We start from the raw sequence: 17,083 nt of genomic DNA on the forward strand, positions 1-17,083 counted from the left end.
AACCCCTGACAGGAGGTGCAATGTGGGCAGGTGCCTAGGATATGCAAGCAAGGCAGGGCGCTCCCTGGCCAGCACTTTTCCTCCTTTTAAGGAAGGGCTGTTAGCTCTGGGCTGGGCCGAGCTGAGAACGGGCCTGTGTGGGAGGCACCAGGGACCAAGAATGTAATTAGCGGAGCCACAGTTCATTCTCCATTCTTAGTGGACTTGCTCCAGGATTGCTGGATGGGCCGGCGTGAGTCACTCCCAGGCTATGAAAACACGAATCTCTCCCCTTCCTATGCCCCCTTTGCTGGAATCGGGCCGTGGTGCCCGCTACCCCAGAGCTGGAGGTCACCCCGATCATTCTTGTTCTCTTTATGACTACTGCAATGAGGATTTTAAAACATTGACTTTAGAAATACAAAACAACAACAACAAAAAATCTCCAGCCGACATGGACGCTGGGAGAGTGCTGTGGTGAACTTGCTCACGGCCCTCGCTCGGCCTCAGCGGGCAGCCGCGTGCGTCCACTTGGCTCAGGGACAGCTCTAAGCCATCTCATCGGAAAGCACTTCCGGCCGTTCTCCTTAGACTCCTCTGCTGCTTCGTGGCGGCTCCGCTGGGACCTCCTTCCTCCGCCTGTCCCCCCAGGGTTGGGCTCTGCCCGGGTCCTCCACCTGTCACTCTCCACACCCTCTCTGGGGAAGCTCACCCTTGCTCCAGGCCTCTCGCACCCTCTAGGCTGGTGAGGTCCAGACGCCTCTCCCAGGCTCAGCCCACCGCGTCCCACAGCCTTTCCCTGCTGCCGCATGGCCGTGTCCCACTCACCACGCACCAAACCCACCTCATCCTCCTGCCCAAGCCAGTCGTTTCCTGCATGTCCGTTCACCCTCAGCAGCTACGTTTTAGCCCCCTGTTGGGTGGGTGAGAAAAAAACTCTGTGCTGTAGAATAAGCAGAAGTGGCTGCTGTCATGACGAAGCCCATCACAGGTGCTGGTGAGAAGGTGCGGACGCCACTGCGGGGATGTGCGTGCTGCAGCCCTGGCCACCCAAGTCCAGGACCAAGCCAGGGCCAGTGGTGACCGGACGGCCCCAAGGTGCAGGCCGAGGGGAGGGAAAGGGCCAGGAGCTGGGGGCTGGGTTGCAGGGCTTCTGAGGGAATGGCCAGGTGAGGATGGCCATGGGGATGTCTGGGCAAAGCTGGCATAAATATGGCAACCTAGGTGGGCTCCTGGGCTCCCAGCCAAGCCCCTGGGGTGCAGGGAGTGGCACCCACAGCGCCACACTGGTTGGGCCCGGGAGAGCCACAGCGATGACCTGTGTATGTCTTCTGAGGACGGCCGAAGCCTCCTGGAGTTGTGACCCACTCCGGAAGCAGGGTGAGGCCCTGGGAACATGACTAATGCCAGGTTTCCTGCCAACCCTGGCAAGGAGAAGCCAAGGGCTTCTAACCAGAGTAAAGAAACGTGCCGTTCCTTACCTCCTGGGTGCTGTGGTTTGTGCACCGATTTACCACTTGGGCCATGTGTGAGGCGGAGAGGCTGGGGAGAGGCGGAGAGAGAGAAAGAGAGAGAGAGAGAGAGAGAGAGAGAGAAAGTGGGCAGATTCACAGGTCTTGTGGGTGGAGTGCGCCCCTCACCCGACGCTCTGCGACGGACCCCACCTCTCCCCCACCCACACGGGCCCAGGTGGCCAGGAGGGCCTCGCAGGATGAGCAAGGGAGTAACCGGGCGCCTTTGCCCAGCCCTCCCCCGGGGTCTCCAGGGACCCGCCTTCCCGTGGGTGGTGGACAGCGAGCACCCCCAGCCTGTCCCGCCCGCCTCCGAGGAGATGGGGGAGCCCACAGGAAGTGTGGGGACGCCGGTGCCCCTGAGAGGCTGGGGAATGGCGGCCGCGGAGAGAACCAGGCACCCAGGACAGAGGGCCAAGGGTCCTGCTCACTGCCCACCTTAATCTGCGCAGCCGCAGGTGGGGCCCAGCACCTGGCAGCCCCTGGCCGCCCTCTGGGGCCTGTGTTCCCAGCAGCCGAGAGCCGAGCCGGGCCTGGCCGAGGCTGGAGGCTTCCCGCCCCAGGATCTCCTCCAACCCGCGGGACCATGTTGCGATGGACGATGTGGAGGAGGCGGAGGCTGCCCGTTCTACCCGCGCCCTCGGGCCACGGCTCCCGCTGCTGCGGTGGGCAGTGCTCCTGGCCCCACAGGCTTCCCCTGACAGTGCCTGGGCGTTGAATGGGCCAGCTGTCTCCAGAGGGCCTCCCGGCCGTCCATCTGCCCCGTCAGGGAGACTTGCTGGCATCTCAGAGAGGCCTGGCCCTGGGTGTGCGCATCCTGAGACTGCTGGGGGAGCAGAGGTTGAGTTGAAAGTAGGACAGGGCGCCCCAACAGCACAGAGCCCCCCGGAGGCGGCCTCTGCTTGTCTCAGGTCCCTGACACTTTAGGGGTCCTTGACAGCAGGCTCTGATGGCTACTTCTGTGTTGGGCAGGAAGAAACCTTGCTTGCTAGGTGGGTGGCTTCTGGCTGCAGAAAACCCTAGAGCTATTGGGAATGGGGTGAGGAGGCAGCTCCAGTCCAGTTGCACATGGGAGGTTTGCTCAGAAAACTGGACAGTGTGAGAGTCACCAGTACTTCCTGTGATGATGAAACTGAGCTGAGTGCCTTTAAAAAAGACCACCACCGGCACTGTGGTGTAGTGGGTTAAGCCACTGCCGAAGATGCTGGCATCCCACATGGGCACCGGTTTGAGCCCGGGCTGCTCCACTTCCAATCCAGCTGCTGGCCAACGCACCTGAGAAAGCAGTGGAAGATGGCTCAAGTGCTTGGACCCCTGCACCCATGTGGGAGACCTGATTGGAGCTCCAGGCTCCTGGCTTTGGCCTGGCCCAGCCCCAGCTGTTGTGGCCATTTGGGGAGTGAACCAGTGGATGGGAGATCTCGCCCCCCCAAAAAAGTCTTTCAAATAAATACAAGTAAATATTTTTTAAAAATTAAAAAGACCTTTGCACGAAGCAGGAGTCTTTTTTGGGAGTTCCCACCTCCCAACCCCCAATGGCAAGCCTTTACGTGTCCCAGGACCTCACTCTCACCACATTTTATGGTCACAAGACCAGGATTCTCCACCCAGTGCTCAGCGTGGAGCCTGGCTTAAAGCAGCTGCCCAGAAGTCTGCTGTGTGTGGATGAGTGGGGGGCTCCAGACGTGTCTCACGTTCTGCCCTGCTTGGTGTCCTGCCACCTGTGACCAGAGGCCTGGCTTTCTCAAGAAGCCTGACCCTTGGATGAGACTGAGCCCTTGGCAAACAAGCATCACGCCGAGCTATACAGACACCCAGACAGACAGACACAGGGACGCCACTGAGCCAGGGGCCAGTTTTATTAGCTTCCAGCAGGACGGTAGGGCACGTTTCATGCAGAGTAAATGTGTGTCTTCCCTGCCACCGGAAGGGCAGCACTTCCACTGCCAGCGCCTTCACGGGCACACCGAGGCGTGAGCATCAAGGGGAACCCTCGAGATATTCTGCGTGGGGGACGGTTGGGATCACTACTGGGGGTGGAGGTGAGACAGTGGGCAGCTGAGGGCCCCTGGGCCCTTGAGTCTTCAGAGGTTCAGGGACCACAGGACCTGGGTCCTTTGCAGGTGCTGGCACCAGAGGATCTTGATCCTGCAGAGGCACTGGGATGACAGGAGCTGGCGTCTTCACAGGCTCGGGGACCAGGGGACCCAGGTCCTTGGCCGTGACAGTGGGGGCTGGTGCCTTCACAGGCTCGGGGACCAGGGGACCTGGGTCCTTGGCCGTGACAGTGGGGGCTGGTGCCTTTACAGGCTCGGGGACCAGGGGACCCAGGTCCTTGGACATGACAGTGGGGGTCTGCATCTTCATGGGCTCGGAGAACAGGGGGCCTGGGTCCTTGGCCATGACAGTGAGGGCCTGTGCCTTCACAGGCTCGGGGACCAGGGGACCCAGGTCCTTGGCCGTGACAGTGGGGGCTGGTGCCTTCACAGGCTCAGGGACCAGGGGACCCAGGTCCTTGGCCGTGACACTGGGGGCCTGTGTCTTCACAGGTTCGGGGACCAGGGGACCCAGGTCTTTGGCTGTGACAGTGGGGGCCTGTGCCTTCACAGGCTCGGGGACCAGGGGACCCAGGTCTTTGGCTATGACAGTGGGGGCCAGCGTCTTCACAGGCTCGGAGACCAGGGGGCCCGGGTCCTTGGCCATGATAGTGGGGACCTGCGTCTTCATGGGCTCAGGGACCATGGGACCCGGGTCCTTGGCTGTGACAGTGGGGGCCGGTGTCTTCATGGGCTCGGAGACCAGGGGACCCAGGTCCTTGGCTGTGACAGTGGGGGCCGGTGTCTTCATGGGCTCAGAGACCAGGGGACCCTGCTTTTCTGCAGGTGCCACCGCCACAGCATCGTGACCCTTCAGAAGCTCTGGGATGCCTACTCCCTGGTCCTTGACTGGCTCGGGTGCCACTAAACCTCGCTCCTTCATAGGCTCAGAGGCCACGGGGTCTTCCTTCTTCACAGGTGCTGGGAGCACAGCACCTGGAGCCTGCAGGTTCCCTGGGACCAGGGGCTCTTGATCCTTGAGAGGTGCTGAGCCCCTGGGACCCTGATCTTTGGCAGGTGCTGGAACCACAGGACCCTGAGTCTTCACAGGCTCAGGGCCTGCAGGCTGGCGATCCTGCGGCAACTGTGACGTGCTGGAACCTTGCTCTGTAACTCCCGCCACAGCCACTGGACTTTGATTCTTTGGAGGCACTGGGCCCGGGGAAGCTTGGTCCTTGACTGGTGCTGAGATCACAGAGCCCTCCTTCTTTAGGGGCCCAGGAACCGCACCATCTTGATCCTTGCCTGGTGCTGGGACCACAGGACCTTGATTCTTGCTTGAGTCACTGGCAGGTTGGACCAGGCTCCTGCAAAGGAGAGAGAGGCGGTCACTGTGAGGGCAGAGCTCAGGCCAGGGCCAGGGCAGAGCACAGATTGCCCGGTGGAGCCTGGGCAGCGCAGCTCTGGCCGCAGAGCCAGAAGGAGCATCTGATTTCTGTCTTCTTGGTACAGAACGTGGGATGGGGGTGGGGCAGGCTCAGGGATGGGTCATTCAATGTGCTTGCCAATTGATTATAACCTGCACGGTGGCACAGGGTGTGTGGGTACGCCCCAGTGAGGACGGCAGGACTGCAGCTGGCCTCAGAGGCGTCCAGGGGCACTCCACCCAGGCCCCCACGCCTTCCCGCAGGGTCGTTGGGCCCCCATCTCAGCTGCTCGCTCAGATGCCCCTGCGGGTCAGGCTGCTCTTTCCTAGTCCGTCTGGAGTTCCAAGTCACCTTCCCCTCCTCCACCCCTGTTAAGGGCGAGGGTCCACCACATCCTAGGACTCGGGGAAGCCCCTCTGCTCCCCTTCCCAGGCAGAGGGGAAAAGTGCTCCATCGCGATGTCGTATGGAAGGGCTGGCACACACTCAAAACCAGCCTGGCTTTCCATTCGTTTCATGATTATAATAATGCACCCCGTTACTGCCTGCAGCACCCCTACTGCCCCTCCCTGCCATTGACAGGCAACTGGCTGGGGCTCGCCCTCAGGCAGTGGCAAGGCCCCGGCCCCTCACTCCCTCCCCACTCCCTGTTCCCCCTCCTCAGACCCTTGCCCCCACAAGCTCCTGGGCTCTTGGGCTGACCTCGCTGCAGTCACAGGTTCAAGTCTCTCACCAGCTCCTCCCCATCTGTTCTACCTCCCCTGCTACAGCCACACAGCCTGGTCCTCAGCCCATCCACATTATGGGGAGCTTGTGACAGCCCTGACACCCACGGGCAAACACTGGTGCGCCCCCTGGCTGACGGCTACACCCTCATGGGCAGGCCACTGAAAGTCATCATTGAGGAATGGCCTGGCTCAGCCAGCGTCACGAGCCCTTGACACCCTTGGTACACCCCGCTTTCCACACCCTTCTCTTCATAGCTCACGTCAGCCACACAGCGCCCAGCAAAGCACGCAGGGAGCACGCCGCGACCCCTTGCCGCCAGATGAAGAAATGGAGGTGCTGAGAGGGACTGCAGTCCGGGGCCAGGGCTCTTCCCCGAGGAGCTGTGACTACTGCTCCCTTTACACCTGCTAGCAATGCAATCCATACGCCAAAAACCACCCGAGCAGTTTTCCCGTTCCTGTCAGGCTTCTGAGCAGGAGCCGCTTGGTGACACTCTCTTAGCTCATCACGGTTTCATGCCCTGGGCCTCGAGTTTGCCATCTGTTCACTGGGTACAGGGATATCTGCTCAGAGGTTTAGGATGACTACAGGCTGTGCACATCGGGCACCTTGTCCCAAGAACTTGTTAGGGGTTATTAGGGCTGTGTACTCAGAAGTGAAATGACACAGTTTTAGCTTTTTCTTTTCCTGCCCTGCCATCATCCTGATCTAAGAGCTTTTCCCTGTGGTCAGTGCCCTGAGCCAGCCGGGCCCAGTGGCACGGGCAGCCTGTCCTCTCGGCTTCCTCACAGGGACCACGACGCGGGAGCAAGGCTGGCTGCCATCGCTAGGACTTCGTGTTGGAGGAGCGAGCTGGGCAGGGCTGGCAGGAGCACGCAGAGTCCAAGGATGGCATTAGCACCTCTCCAGGCCGGAGCAACAAAGTGAAAAGCGAATCAGAACAGAATCAAGCAGAAAATCGATGGACTGTGTCCTCTGGGGTTGGCAGCTGAGCTGGCTGAGGTCATCCTGACGGGCGAGGGAGCTGAGATGGGACAAGAGAAGGTGACTGGGGCTCAGCTCGGTCTCAGGGGCTTACGCTGCAGACCCCACCCCACCGGCAGGATTTGGGACCAGAGCCCCTGCGGGCGTGCAGAGCATGAAGAAGGCCAGCCCGTACACACATTTCCCTGAGTGTGCGCAGCACCATCTCCCATGCCAGGCCCTGAATTCCTACTGAATGAGCCGGCTGTGAGCACAGCCCGAACATGTGTGGAAACATGATCCCACACTGCTGTGTTTAGTAAACTTTCTTCCTTGGCAGGTAAATGTCTTCAGTCATGGGAGGGCTTAGAATTAAGATAGAAATGGTGAATAAAAGCAAACCTCAAATACCACTTTTTTGTATTAAGTTTAGGAACAATATGTATAGATGCAGTTCAGAAGTATTCAAAATGTTTAACATAACTGGGCATATTAGACTGTCTAACGGATTAGCTTTGTGATTTAATATAAAATGAGTAATGGGGGGGCAGCATTGTGGCAGAGTGGGTTAAGCTGTCGCCTAGCTGCCAGCATCCCCTAGGAGCACCGGTTCTCGTCCCGGTGGTTCCACTTCTGATCCAGCTCCCTGCAAATATGCCTGGGAAGGCAGCAGAACATGGCGCAGATACCTGGGCCCCTGCCATCCACATGGGAGACCTTGTGGTGATCACACAGACGCCGGCCTCTCAGGCGGGAGGTTGGGGAGGGGAGACTGGCAGAGCCCTGAGGGACCGAGGGAGGGACAGTCAGAGAGGGCTTTTCCTCGGGCACAGAGAAACGCACGGGGGCTGCTTCAGTTTTAGAAGTGAATAGTTAATCTATAAAAGTTTCAAAACAAAAAACAACACCTGGTAACATGTAAATCTCTCGTGAGGAGCACTGTATAATGTCCCCATTCCCCTAAACGCCTTCTATTATAAGTCATTGAAAATAAGCACGGAAGTATGGTGACAAGGCCGCCCCTCAGAGGGGAAGCTGGGTGCATGAGATCAGCTGCTCTTGGGCTCAGCCCACCTGCTCAGCCTGGGCCAGCTGTGAGTCCTCCCTGGCACAGGACACAGGCCCTTTCACTCCCAGCCTGAGTGCCTGAAAGCCCTAACCCCTCAGAAACTGGAAAGATCTACCAGGCCTGCCCGAGAGGCCTTGGGCAACTGGTCAACCACAAGGACCTCTGTTTCCCCATCTGTAAAATGGGGGTAATGAATTCTGGTTCTTGCTACCTGTGGAGCACCAGGGGGTGTTCTGTGAGCGAACCACAGTCCTAGCTGCAGTACTGGTTTGCTTCCGGGCGCCTGGAGACAGGCAGGCTTCCTGCAGCCCCTCCTCCCATAATCCTCTCTTGCTATTTTGTGTTCTCCTGGGATTGCGGCTCTCATTCTGCTCCATGGACTGCCCCCTTTCACTGCTTTTCCCCGTGGAAGCCTGCATTGTGCTTGGAGGCTCGGCTCAGGTCTCACTGCCGCCTCAAAGGGTCTCTCCACACCGTTTGGATCTCATTTCCCCGGCAGCATGATTTCACAGTCTCTCTCCCCGCATTCGGAGAGCTCCCGATGCTTGATGAGAGGAGACGTGAGCTGCCCGAGGGCAGGCTGCCCTGCTCCCGCGAGGCCGATGCCATCACAGCACAGCGGGCCCAGAGGAAAGAAATGATTGCTGCTGGAACTTGACGCACGGTCCCTCCATGCCCCCTCGCCCACGAGGGCTCCCTCGCCCATGAGGGCTCCCTCGCCCTCAAAACCCTCAGTCTGTCCTTCAAGTCATGGCTATTTCTGCTCAGAACAGTCATTTCTTGATAATCCCTTGACCCCTGCTTCCCTCCCTTCCTCCACAGCCCCAAGCCACCCTCTAGGCTACTGTCACAGCCTCCCAGTGGGGGTCCCCGCACCAGTTCTCCCAGCTCTCTCCTGTCCACCCTCTCACAGAAATCAGAACAGTTGAGACGGCAAACCCGATCCTGTCCCATCCCTGCTGACAGCGGGCCCGTGGCTGCTCCTTGCATTCAGAGTAAAGAGTAAGGTCCCTTATACCACACAACTCACTGCCGCATGCCGCGAGCCCAGCCCTCAGCCACCGGGCCTCGGCTCGCCCCACTCCTTCCCACGCACAGCTTTCCCGCATGCTGTCCTCTGCCTGGAAGACTCCCTGGCTCCCTCTGCACCTGGCCTGCTCACCCCGCAGGCCTCTTCCAAGAGCGCAGCCCCACAGTGCGGCCCAGGCCCCTGCTGCGAGCTCTCCCTTAGCTCAGCTACCTGCTTGGGTTCTTTTGGATTAAGGGTACCCCGCTAGGCTGAGGGGTTCAGAGTGCACAGACCTTGACTTGCACAGCATGGCACACTTTGGGCCCAACCCTCAGACACCTCACATTCTGCCTGCTCCCTGTTTCCAAGGAGACAGCCGACGCCTGCTGAGCACGCGCTGACAGTCTGGAAGCAGATGATGGAGCCCTGCCCAGACCACCGGGAGACAAGACTTCCTTCCCTCCCCCATCCTGCCCCGGCCCACAATTCTGGTCTTACAATCACCCTGCATGCTATTTCGCCTTCCCACATCGTCTCCCCTTGCACCATGGGACTTGGGCAGTGCGCCCCGCTTAGGGCCCCGTCCTTGCAGCCCTGCCTTCTGGAGCGGGAAGCCCGGATGGAGACAGCAAGCTGCATTCAGCAAGCAGCGGCTCTGTGAAAAGCGGGCATTCTCTAACCTACAAGATTTCATGCAGCGTCAAAACAGCCTGATAGGAAGCAGGCCCTGGCTGTCGCCCTGGCGTGCTCCTGGTATCCAGGTGACGGTTAGTCAGTGTCAGTTCCGGGCAAGTGATGCTCCCATAGCCACACCATCAACAGGCCACAGGTCCAGGACTGAACCCTGGGCCTCTCGACATCCCCGGGGCAGGTGGCAGGCACGGAGCCTGGGGGGCAGGAAGGGTGACAGCGAACAGCATGAGCTCATGGCTTTGTTTCTGCCTAGGTTTCTCAGAGTCCTAACCCCATGCCTGGGAGGGCAGCCCCCCCAGGGGGATCGCCACGGAAACCACGGAAACCACGTTGCAGAGGCTCAGTTCTGTAGGAACTGCAGGAGACAAGAAGTTCTCAAAACAAGGACTCAGGCTCAGCCTCTCCCCACCGTCCCCAGGACTCTGGCAGCCCCTGGATTGGCAGCGACCGTGCCATTTGATGATGGTCTGCGTCTCCCACTAGCCCCTGGGCAGTCCTGGTCATCTGTGCAGCACGAGTGTCTGGCACCCGGCAGGGACCGGTGGGAGTCCTGTAGGGCAGCTGTGTGGCTCTCTCTCTCTATCCTCTTTGCTCCTTTATTCCTTCTTCAGACAAAACCAAACGAGCCCCTGCTGTGTGCTGGGCGCACAGCCGAGGATGCCTCGGGGGCCCCGCACCTGTCCACACACTGCACAAACACAGTGCCACCAGCCGGGCCAGCACCTCCGCCAACCCCGGGCCCAGCGCTCTCAGCAGCCTGGGTCTCTCCTAAGCAGAAGGGGCTCCAGGCTCCCTTCAGAAAGGAGCAGAGACATCCCTTGGCTGGACAAGTCCTCCCTCTCTGTTTCACGAACCCACAGCCCCACAGAGCCCAACAGAACCTGACTTTGAGCCGGTGGCTCCTCTCCACTCCCCGCAATGATGGGATTTGTGCTCTGGGGCTACCTTTTCGGGAAGTGTCACACTCTGCCTGCTCCCCCCACGCCCTCCCCGTGGCCTTTCAGGTACCTGCAGGGGGCAGAGACGTGTGCCCTCACTGGCTTCTCTGGGCGACACCCGCCCACACAGCACTTGGTTTCCAGATTGCTCCACTCAGCACACCTCCGTGGGCCCCATCCCTCGGGAGGTGTCAGCCTCAGAAGAAAGCCGTGCTGCTGGCCTGCTCTCCACACTGGACACACCTCCACCCTGGCGTCTATGCCTTCACGGAGCAGCCCTCGGCGGCCCTGGCTGTCACCCTGGCACGTCACCACGGCCGCCCCCCGCCGACTGCCCAGGAGCCCGCTCCTCAGCCACTGCAGATTCCATTCTAGGGCCTCTGCCTCCTCCTTCTACGTCCCTACAGCACCCACCGCCGCACCCCCGCAGCAGCCCCCAGCAGGTGATTTTGCAGCTGTCTCTCTCTCACCCAGCCTTCATCTCTTTCCTTCCCTGTCCTTTCCCCTCCTCCTCCCCCTCCCTCCCTCACCCCTCTTGCTTGCTTCCTTCCACAGTCACTTAATAAATGCTTACTCTGCCAGGCCACTAACCGTGTTGGAGAATCAGGGAACTCTAGCACGGCCGGCGCACAGTAGGGCACGTACATCCCAGATAAGGTGCTTTAGAAAGCATCACGCGAGCCCCAATTCTGGTCAGCACATCGACACGCCATGCAAATCCTTTCCTATTTGTGACTGCCCTAGCACCTTTTCCAGCCTCCTCAGTTATAACAACATCTCTTCAAGGTTTCCTGAGAGGACTTTCTAGAAGATGCCATTTAGTTCTCATGGCAACCAGACCCTGTAGGATAGGGGTCTTTCTCACTTTCATTTGCTGGAAGTAGAAATGGCTCAGGAAGGGAAAGTGAGTTGCCTGAGGTTACACAGCAAGCGAGTGGCACCGTCCGAGGCTCAGCGGAGGAGCACTGTCTTCTCTAGGATCGTCCCCATGGCTGTGGCTTCTGAGACATTCCAAGTTTGCCCACAGATGTCTGAATGAGGTCTGGCTTGAGCCAGCCCTGACTGGTTCTGGCTGGAGCCAGTGACTTCTGCAGATCCCAACTCAGAGTTCCACCCTGTATCTCCTGTCCAGGACCAGTTTACTTTAGCCTTTCTTGCACCCACTACATACCGCACCCCTCACCCACCCCAATTCCAGTACCAATGACAGCCCCGCCCTCGACCAATGCATCCTGGCCCAAGAGTTGTCTTCCACACTCACACCTGTCAGGCCTACCTGTGTGGCTGCCAATCGGCCTGCCAGCCCAGGGCACCCAGAGTCCCCCGAGCTGGGGCTCGTCACCACGGGAAGTGCAGCCGGGACCACAGCTAGGAAATATGTTGCCACCACAAGGCTCAGTTCTGGGCAGGGGAGGGCGGACTGTGCTGCTCCAGCTCAGCCCTGTGCCCTGCATGGGACTCGCTTTCCAGATGCTTCCGAGCGAGCGAGCGAGGCAGGAGGAGAGCGTGTCTTCAGGAAGACGCACATCTGCACAAGAGGAGTCCCAGAGATGGCCCCCAAACCTGGACCAGGAGCGGGTTCCACAGCCATGCTCCCCTGGGCTCACACCTGGCTCGCCACCTGCAAGTCGCGTGGCTTTGTTACTCAATCGCCATGTTTTGAGTTCCTTATCTGTAGATGAGGTTGATAGCCACAGACTCTCTAACCTTGTTTGAGACCAAGCCGTGAAGGCCAAATAAGAGCTCATTCCTTTCTCATGAGCTGTGGCCACTCTGCATGCAGCACCGGCCAATCCAGTGCTGGGGGCAGAGTCCTCATGCTGACCTTTCTCGCCGCTCTGGGGCCCTACAAGCTGGGGTGTTCTGAAGGAGAGGGAGACCCCTGCCCCGGGGGTCTGCACGTAGTGGGGTGGGTATATGTTTTATTTTTGCTGTTGTGACACACTTTTTTCTGGATTTGACCTGCTAAGGAGAACTAAAGAAATTCCCAGTTGTGTCAGAAATTTTGTAAGAAGAATCCTGGGTGGTTTTAACAACAAGAAGGCAAAGCCAAGGGCGCGCCTGATTGTCTCCCTGGGCTGCTGGGGACCTGGCAATCTGAGATTCCTGCTAATGACCCTTTTAAAAATGGAAAGTGCTGGGCCATGGTGCCAACAGAAAGGGCTCAGTTCTTGCCTAACTGCATCCTGGGAAACTGCTAATCAATTTTTGTCCTCCTCCAACCCCATCTAAAGCAGAGGATGGGGTCTCTATCAGCTCATCAAAGCCAGCTTCGTGTACCCAGAGGGCACCGATTCAATGGGTGTGCACCTGCAGAGGTAGAACCTGCACCCGGCGATGTGCAGGGTGTGCTCAGACAGAAGGGGCCAGGGGCGGGGCTGGGGGGATGGGAGACGGGGCCTCAACAGCCAGCGCCAGGTGGCATCGATCTCGGCTGTGGTGACCCAGAGGGACTGGGTTTGTCTCATGTAACTCCAGCTACTAAACTGGGACCAAGGGTAAGAAACTGGGCAGCAATGGCCAGCAACACGGCCCATGAAGTGGACCGCTGACCGGGGAGCTCCACTGCCCAGGGCACATCTGCATGCATCCCTGTGGGACCATCACAGCTGTCCCCTGCATCACAAACAGGCGTCTCCTGCTGGCAGTACTCCCACTACCGCTATCCCAAACTCTGGAAACAAACAGATTGGCAGTCCCTCGCTGGCTACATTCTTACTCCTTTGACTTTGGGAACCAAATCCTTTTGGAGAGGGATGGGTATTTGTATTAGTGCTATCTAAAGACAGCAAGATTCAGGGGAGGTCACACCGCCAAGGTCACACACAGGCGAGCTTGGGCTTAGAAGCAGGCCTGGGAGGCGAGCTGGCCAGGTACAGGCAGGTGGCATCTCTAAGAGGAAATTCACAGTTCTGCCTGCAATGTCACTGACCCTACTTGGCCTGCTGGCTCTAATTTCGAGCCCTTGCCTCTCTGCCATCCTGGTTAAGAGCTCTGTGCTAAGCAGGAGGGAGGATTAGTCAATCTCTTAAGATTACCCTATAACCAAAAGTGCAAGGTTTTAGGAAGTCAAGATGGTTTAGAAACACTGGCTACCCAGAGTACAGACGTATGAGGTTCGCTGGCCCTCACAGAGGCGCCATTGTAAAACCAGCTGCTGCCTGCGCCCGCTCTGCTCTTGCACTGACCTCCCCTGCTCTCCCGTGGGCAGGGACACTGGTTGGGCAGAACAAAGCCTTGTGGTGGCACCATATTGGATGAGGAGGCAGACGGTGAAGATGGATCGTCATTCATTCGCTCACTCGTTCACTCAACAAACACTTTGGAAGATATTCCGTGTGGTAGGCATGGGGTCGGGGGCTCGGGCTATGGAGGGGAGCATGGTCTAGCGGGGGCCGCACACATGAGCAGATGACACGAGACATGTGGTAGGTTCCAGGATGGAGACACACACGGGGAGCGTCTTACCCAGGCTGGGCGGTGCGGGCAAGGCTTCCTGGCGCGGTCCCCTGAGCCGAGTCCTGGAGGATGAGTTAGCCGGGTGAGAAGCAGGACTGAAGGCATTCCGGGCGGGTGGGGAAAGGCATGGAGGTGAGAAGCAGCATGGCGCACTGGGGAACAAGCTTCTGCAGGCCACAGGGAGCCCGCGGATGGCTTAAAGCAGGGTGTGACATGGTCAGGTTTGCACAATGTAAGGATCCCTCCAGCAGCTGAACCCAGCGGCAGTGGCAGTGACTGACGCGTGGCAGCGCGCGACGCTCCCGCGGCCCCAGCCGAGACGTCTGGGGCCATCTGTTGAGATAGTTACATATGATGCCACGTTAGCAAGGGACCGGGGGCCACACGCATGAGAATGAGGCATGGAACTTAAGCTCAATTCCACTCTTCGAAATAAAAGGCCCAGGAGCCAGTGCTCCAGGAAACGGATACTACGAGTTTCCCTTTGGTCGCTCTGGTGCCCAGTGTATTGCCTATGACTGAAGACTCTGTGGGACCACTGTCTCTGTAATAACCACACATTGCAGTCACCCACCCAGGGAGCAGCATTCGATGCAGCTCAGGCACACGTTTGAGGCAGGTGTGTGCCAGACCTGATCCAATTCTTCCTTTCCCTCAGTGTGTAAGTGGGTCCCAGGATGGAACGAGGATCCTAGGTGAGCCTGGGGTTGGGGGGAAGCCTGCAGTGGCCCACCCAGAGCGTGGCACCGTGGGGCAGGGCTTCCTGGCTGGCCCGCTTCCTTCACATGACACAGAAAGACAGCCTCTGCCTTCCACGCATAACCAAGCTGGCCAGGGTGCTCCCTGCCTGTGAGCCCCCTTTCTTATTTGCTGCCTGGGGCCAACAGCTGCCCCACGGTGTGAGAGGGGTTCAGTGGGGGCGACACGGACAGAAGGGCCTTGTAAGCAATGAGCAGGTGCACACAGAGCAGTCCTGGCAGGGTCTGTGGACTACAGGGACTTTAATAGTTGAAATTCTTGAAAAGTGATTTTCCTAGGACGTTTGCCTCAATCAAGTTCACGTTCTATTCCTAGTTAACTGTGTGCCCATCTGTCAGAAACAGGGTGCACACAACCCTTTCAAGTGGACAGAGGAAGGGGAGGGGGCTGCAAGGAGGGTTTGGGGCCCGCTGTGAGGTCCCTACAACCTCAATCATTTCCTCCCCACTCTGCCCCTTCAAGGTAGATAAAGGTCCCGGGTCTCAGAAGAGGACCCCGAGGCTCACAGAGTTTGTGAAGGGGTTGCCCAGGGCACTGATTTCCGCTTGAAGCGCAATGCCACTGTTTGCTAATGGTGGCGCCAGACATCAAAACCCACAGTGAGGTACACCCCCCACCCCCACCCCCCCAGGAATGGACATCAGGTGGCAGAGAGCTGGGGGTTGGGCCTCTCATGTGGTTCTGCAAGGGTGAAGTCTAAGGAGGGTGGGCTCGCTTCCTTTGAGACCGCGGCCTCTCCTGTCTGAGTGACCTCAGCTCCGGCGCTTTACCTGCAGATGGGCCACAGGCTACCTCCTGATGGGAATGTTAAAAGCACTGCAGCAGTAAAAGGACCTTGAAGCCCCAAGGGCATGCCAAAGGCCGGACACTCTCCAAATATGGGAGAAGCAGGGGACAAACTTTTAAACCCTAGTGAGAAAGGGAGAGGGAAGGATTTTTACTACAACGAACTCTAAGGAAGAATTAAGATGCATTTAATTTAGCAACGATTTGGAAAGCAGAAGGCTGGCTTTCGTTTGGTTTCTTACAGATGCACCGCCTGGGGTTCTGGGCAGCCCTGGGGAGCAGGTGTGGTGGCCGCAGGTGAGCCCCGAGCAGGAGAGGGCAGCGCGGGCCGGGCGGCCGAGGCTCCCCGGCCTCTCGCCTGCTTGGCGGGCGCCTCCTCTTGCTCTCCCCGCCGCTCTCAGGGAGCGCCCTCATGGGTGCCTATCTGTGCTGCTTCCAGGGTCTACCTCTCCTCTCTCTCCTTGCTTTCCACGTCTCTCAGTCCCTGCCTACTCTCTGGTCTAACTGCTCCCAAGAGAGCTGAACACTACACTGGTAAGTGTTTTTACGATGGAAGGACCGTTGTGTATTTTCCGCCTCATAGAAGCAGACGGGGGGTTTGGAAAACACACGGCAGTCTTTTACTTCTGCGACCCATGATGGCTCCCTACCCTTGCTCCTGCCCCTCAAAGTCGGAAATTGAGGCCAGCGAAGGGATTGAGGTCGCACCCCGGGTTCCTAACCTGGAGCACGGGAGGCCCTGAGGTGTCCGCTCACCGCGAGAGTCGGGAGCGAAGCTTAAGGTGGGGAGCATGCGCGGCTAGGGTGCACTCTGAGTAGAGGGAGGGGAGATCCCGCGAGTGACCGCCCACTCCCGCGGCGCCCGGCCCTGGTTCTGCGAGCTCGGCCACTCCCCAGCCTTTACCTAGAACCTCTTGGTACACGGGCGGGCGCTGACCTTTGCACTCTCAGCTCCCTCTCCCTGGCGTGCCATAGCCACCCCCAGTTCTGTCACCTGGTCACCACCTGTCCGCTGAGGTCCTTCCTGTTCCACGGAACCAGCTAGAAGGGACTCCTCCATTGGGATCAGAGACGGGTCTCAGTCATCCTGGCTTCCCCAGTGCCCAGCACAGGGCCTGGCACGTAACAGGTATTCAGTAAGGAGGTGTTGGAGAAATGCAGAGCCGGTTCCATCCCCAGTCCGCAGCCCCTGCCTCTGCGTGCCCTGCGCATCCACACCCCACCACGGTCCAGGGTGCCCTCTGCCATGCAGCCTTCCACGTCTCCCCGCCCTGGGTAGGCAGAAACCTGCCCTTCTCCTGAGCGTGCTACTGCCAGAGCCACTGTTAGGCATCCGGGCCTCTCTGGCGGCTAGTCCAGCACCCCCATGGAGGCACACAGCTTACTGCCTCCCGTGTAACCCACGCTGAGAGCCAAGCTCCTGAGGGGGACCTTCCAGAGTAACTACAGGTTAAACGAGCAAGCGAAGGCGTCAGGTCCTACCAGTGGACAGGAAGGGCGTGGGGAGCGAGAGCCTGCCTCCCCAACGGCAGGGCGGCGCCGGGCGCAGGTGCTCGCTCCTCGCGGCCGCGTGGGATCGCAACGTTACACTACCTTGTCGGCCAGTGCGTGTCCCGGTCCGTCTTCGCCTTTCCCAACACATAGCTCTGAGTGCTTGCACTTAGTATCTGAGAGGCGCTCTACAGGGGTCGAGCTGCATTACGGAGGAGCCCGGAAAACGGCGGGG

General features: G+C 59.0%; 1 protein-coding gene across 2 annotated transcripts in view; it reads right to left on the minus strand.

The window, feature by feature from the left end:
- Positions 1 to 3,331: 3,331 nt before the first annotated feature.
- Positions 3,332 to 17,083, minus strand: part of MAP6 (microtubule associated protein 6) — a 70,345-nt gene continuing 56,593 nt past the window's right edge. Inside the window, exon 4 of one of the 2 annotated variants that reach the window (XM_070075499.2) lies at positions 3,332 to 4,893. In XM_070075499.2, the coding sequence (XP_069931600.2) occupies positions 3,471 to 4,893 (1,423 nt within the window). In that variant the 3' untranslated portion in view covers positions 3,332 to 3,470. The remainder of the gene's footprint in view (positions 4,894 to 17,083) is intronic. The other variant, XM_008263854.5, reaches the window with a different exon arrangement.

Source organism: Oryctolagus cuniculus, chromosome 1 (assembly GCF_051225735.1).
Source record: "Oryctolagus cuniculus isolate XC-2025 breed Fujian yellow rabbit chromosome 1, ASM5122573v1, whole genome shotgun sequence".
NCBI lineage: Eukaryota > Metazoa > Chordata > Mammalia > Lagomorpha > Leporidae > Oryctolagus > Oryctolagus cuniculus.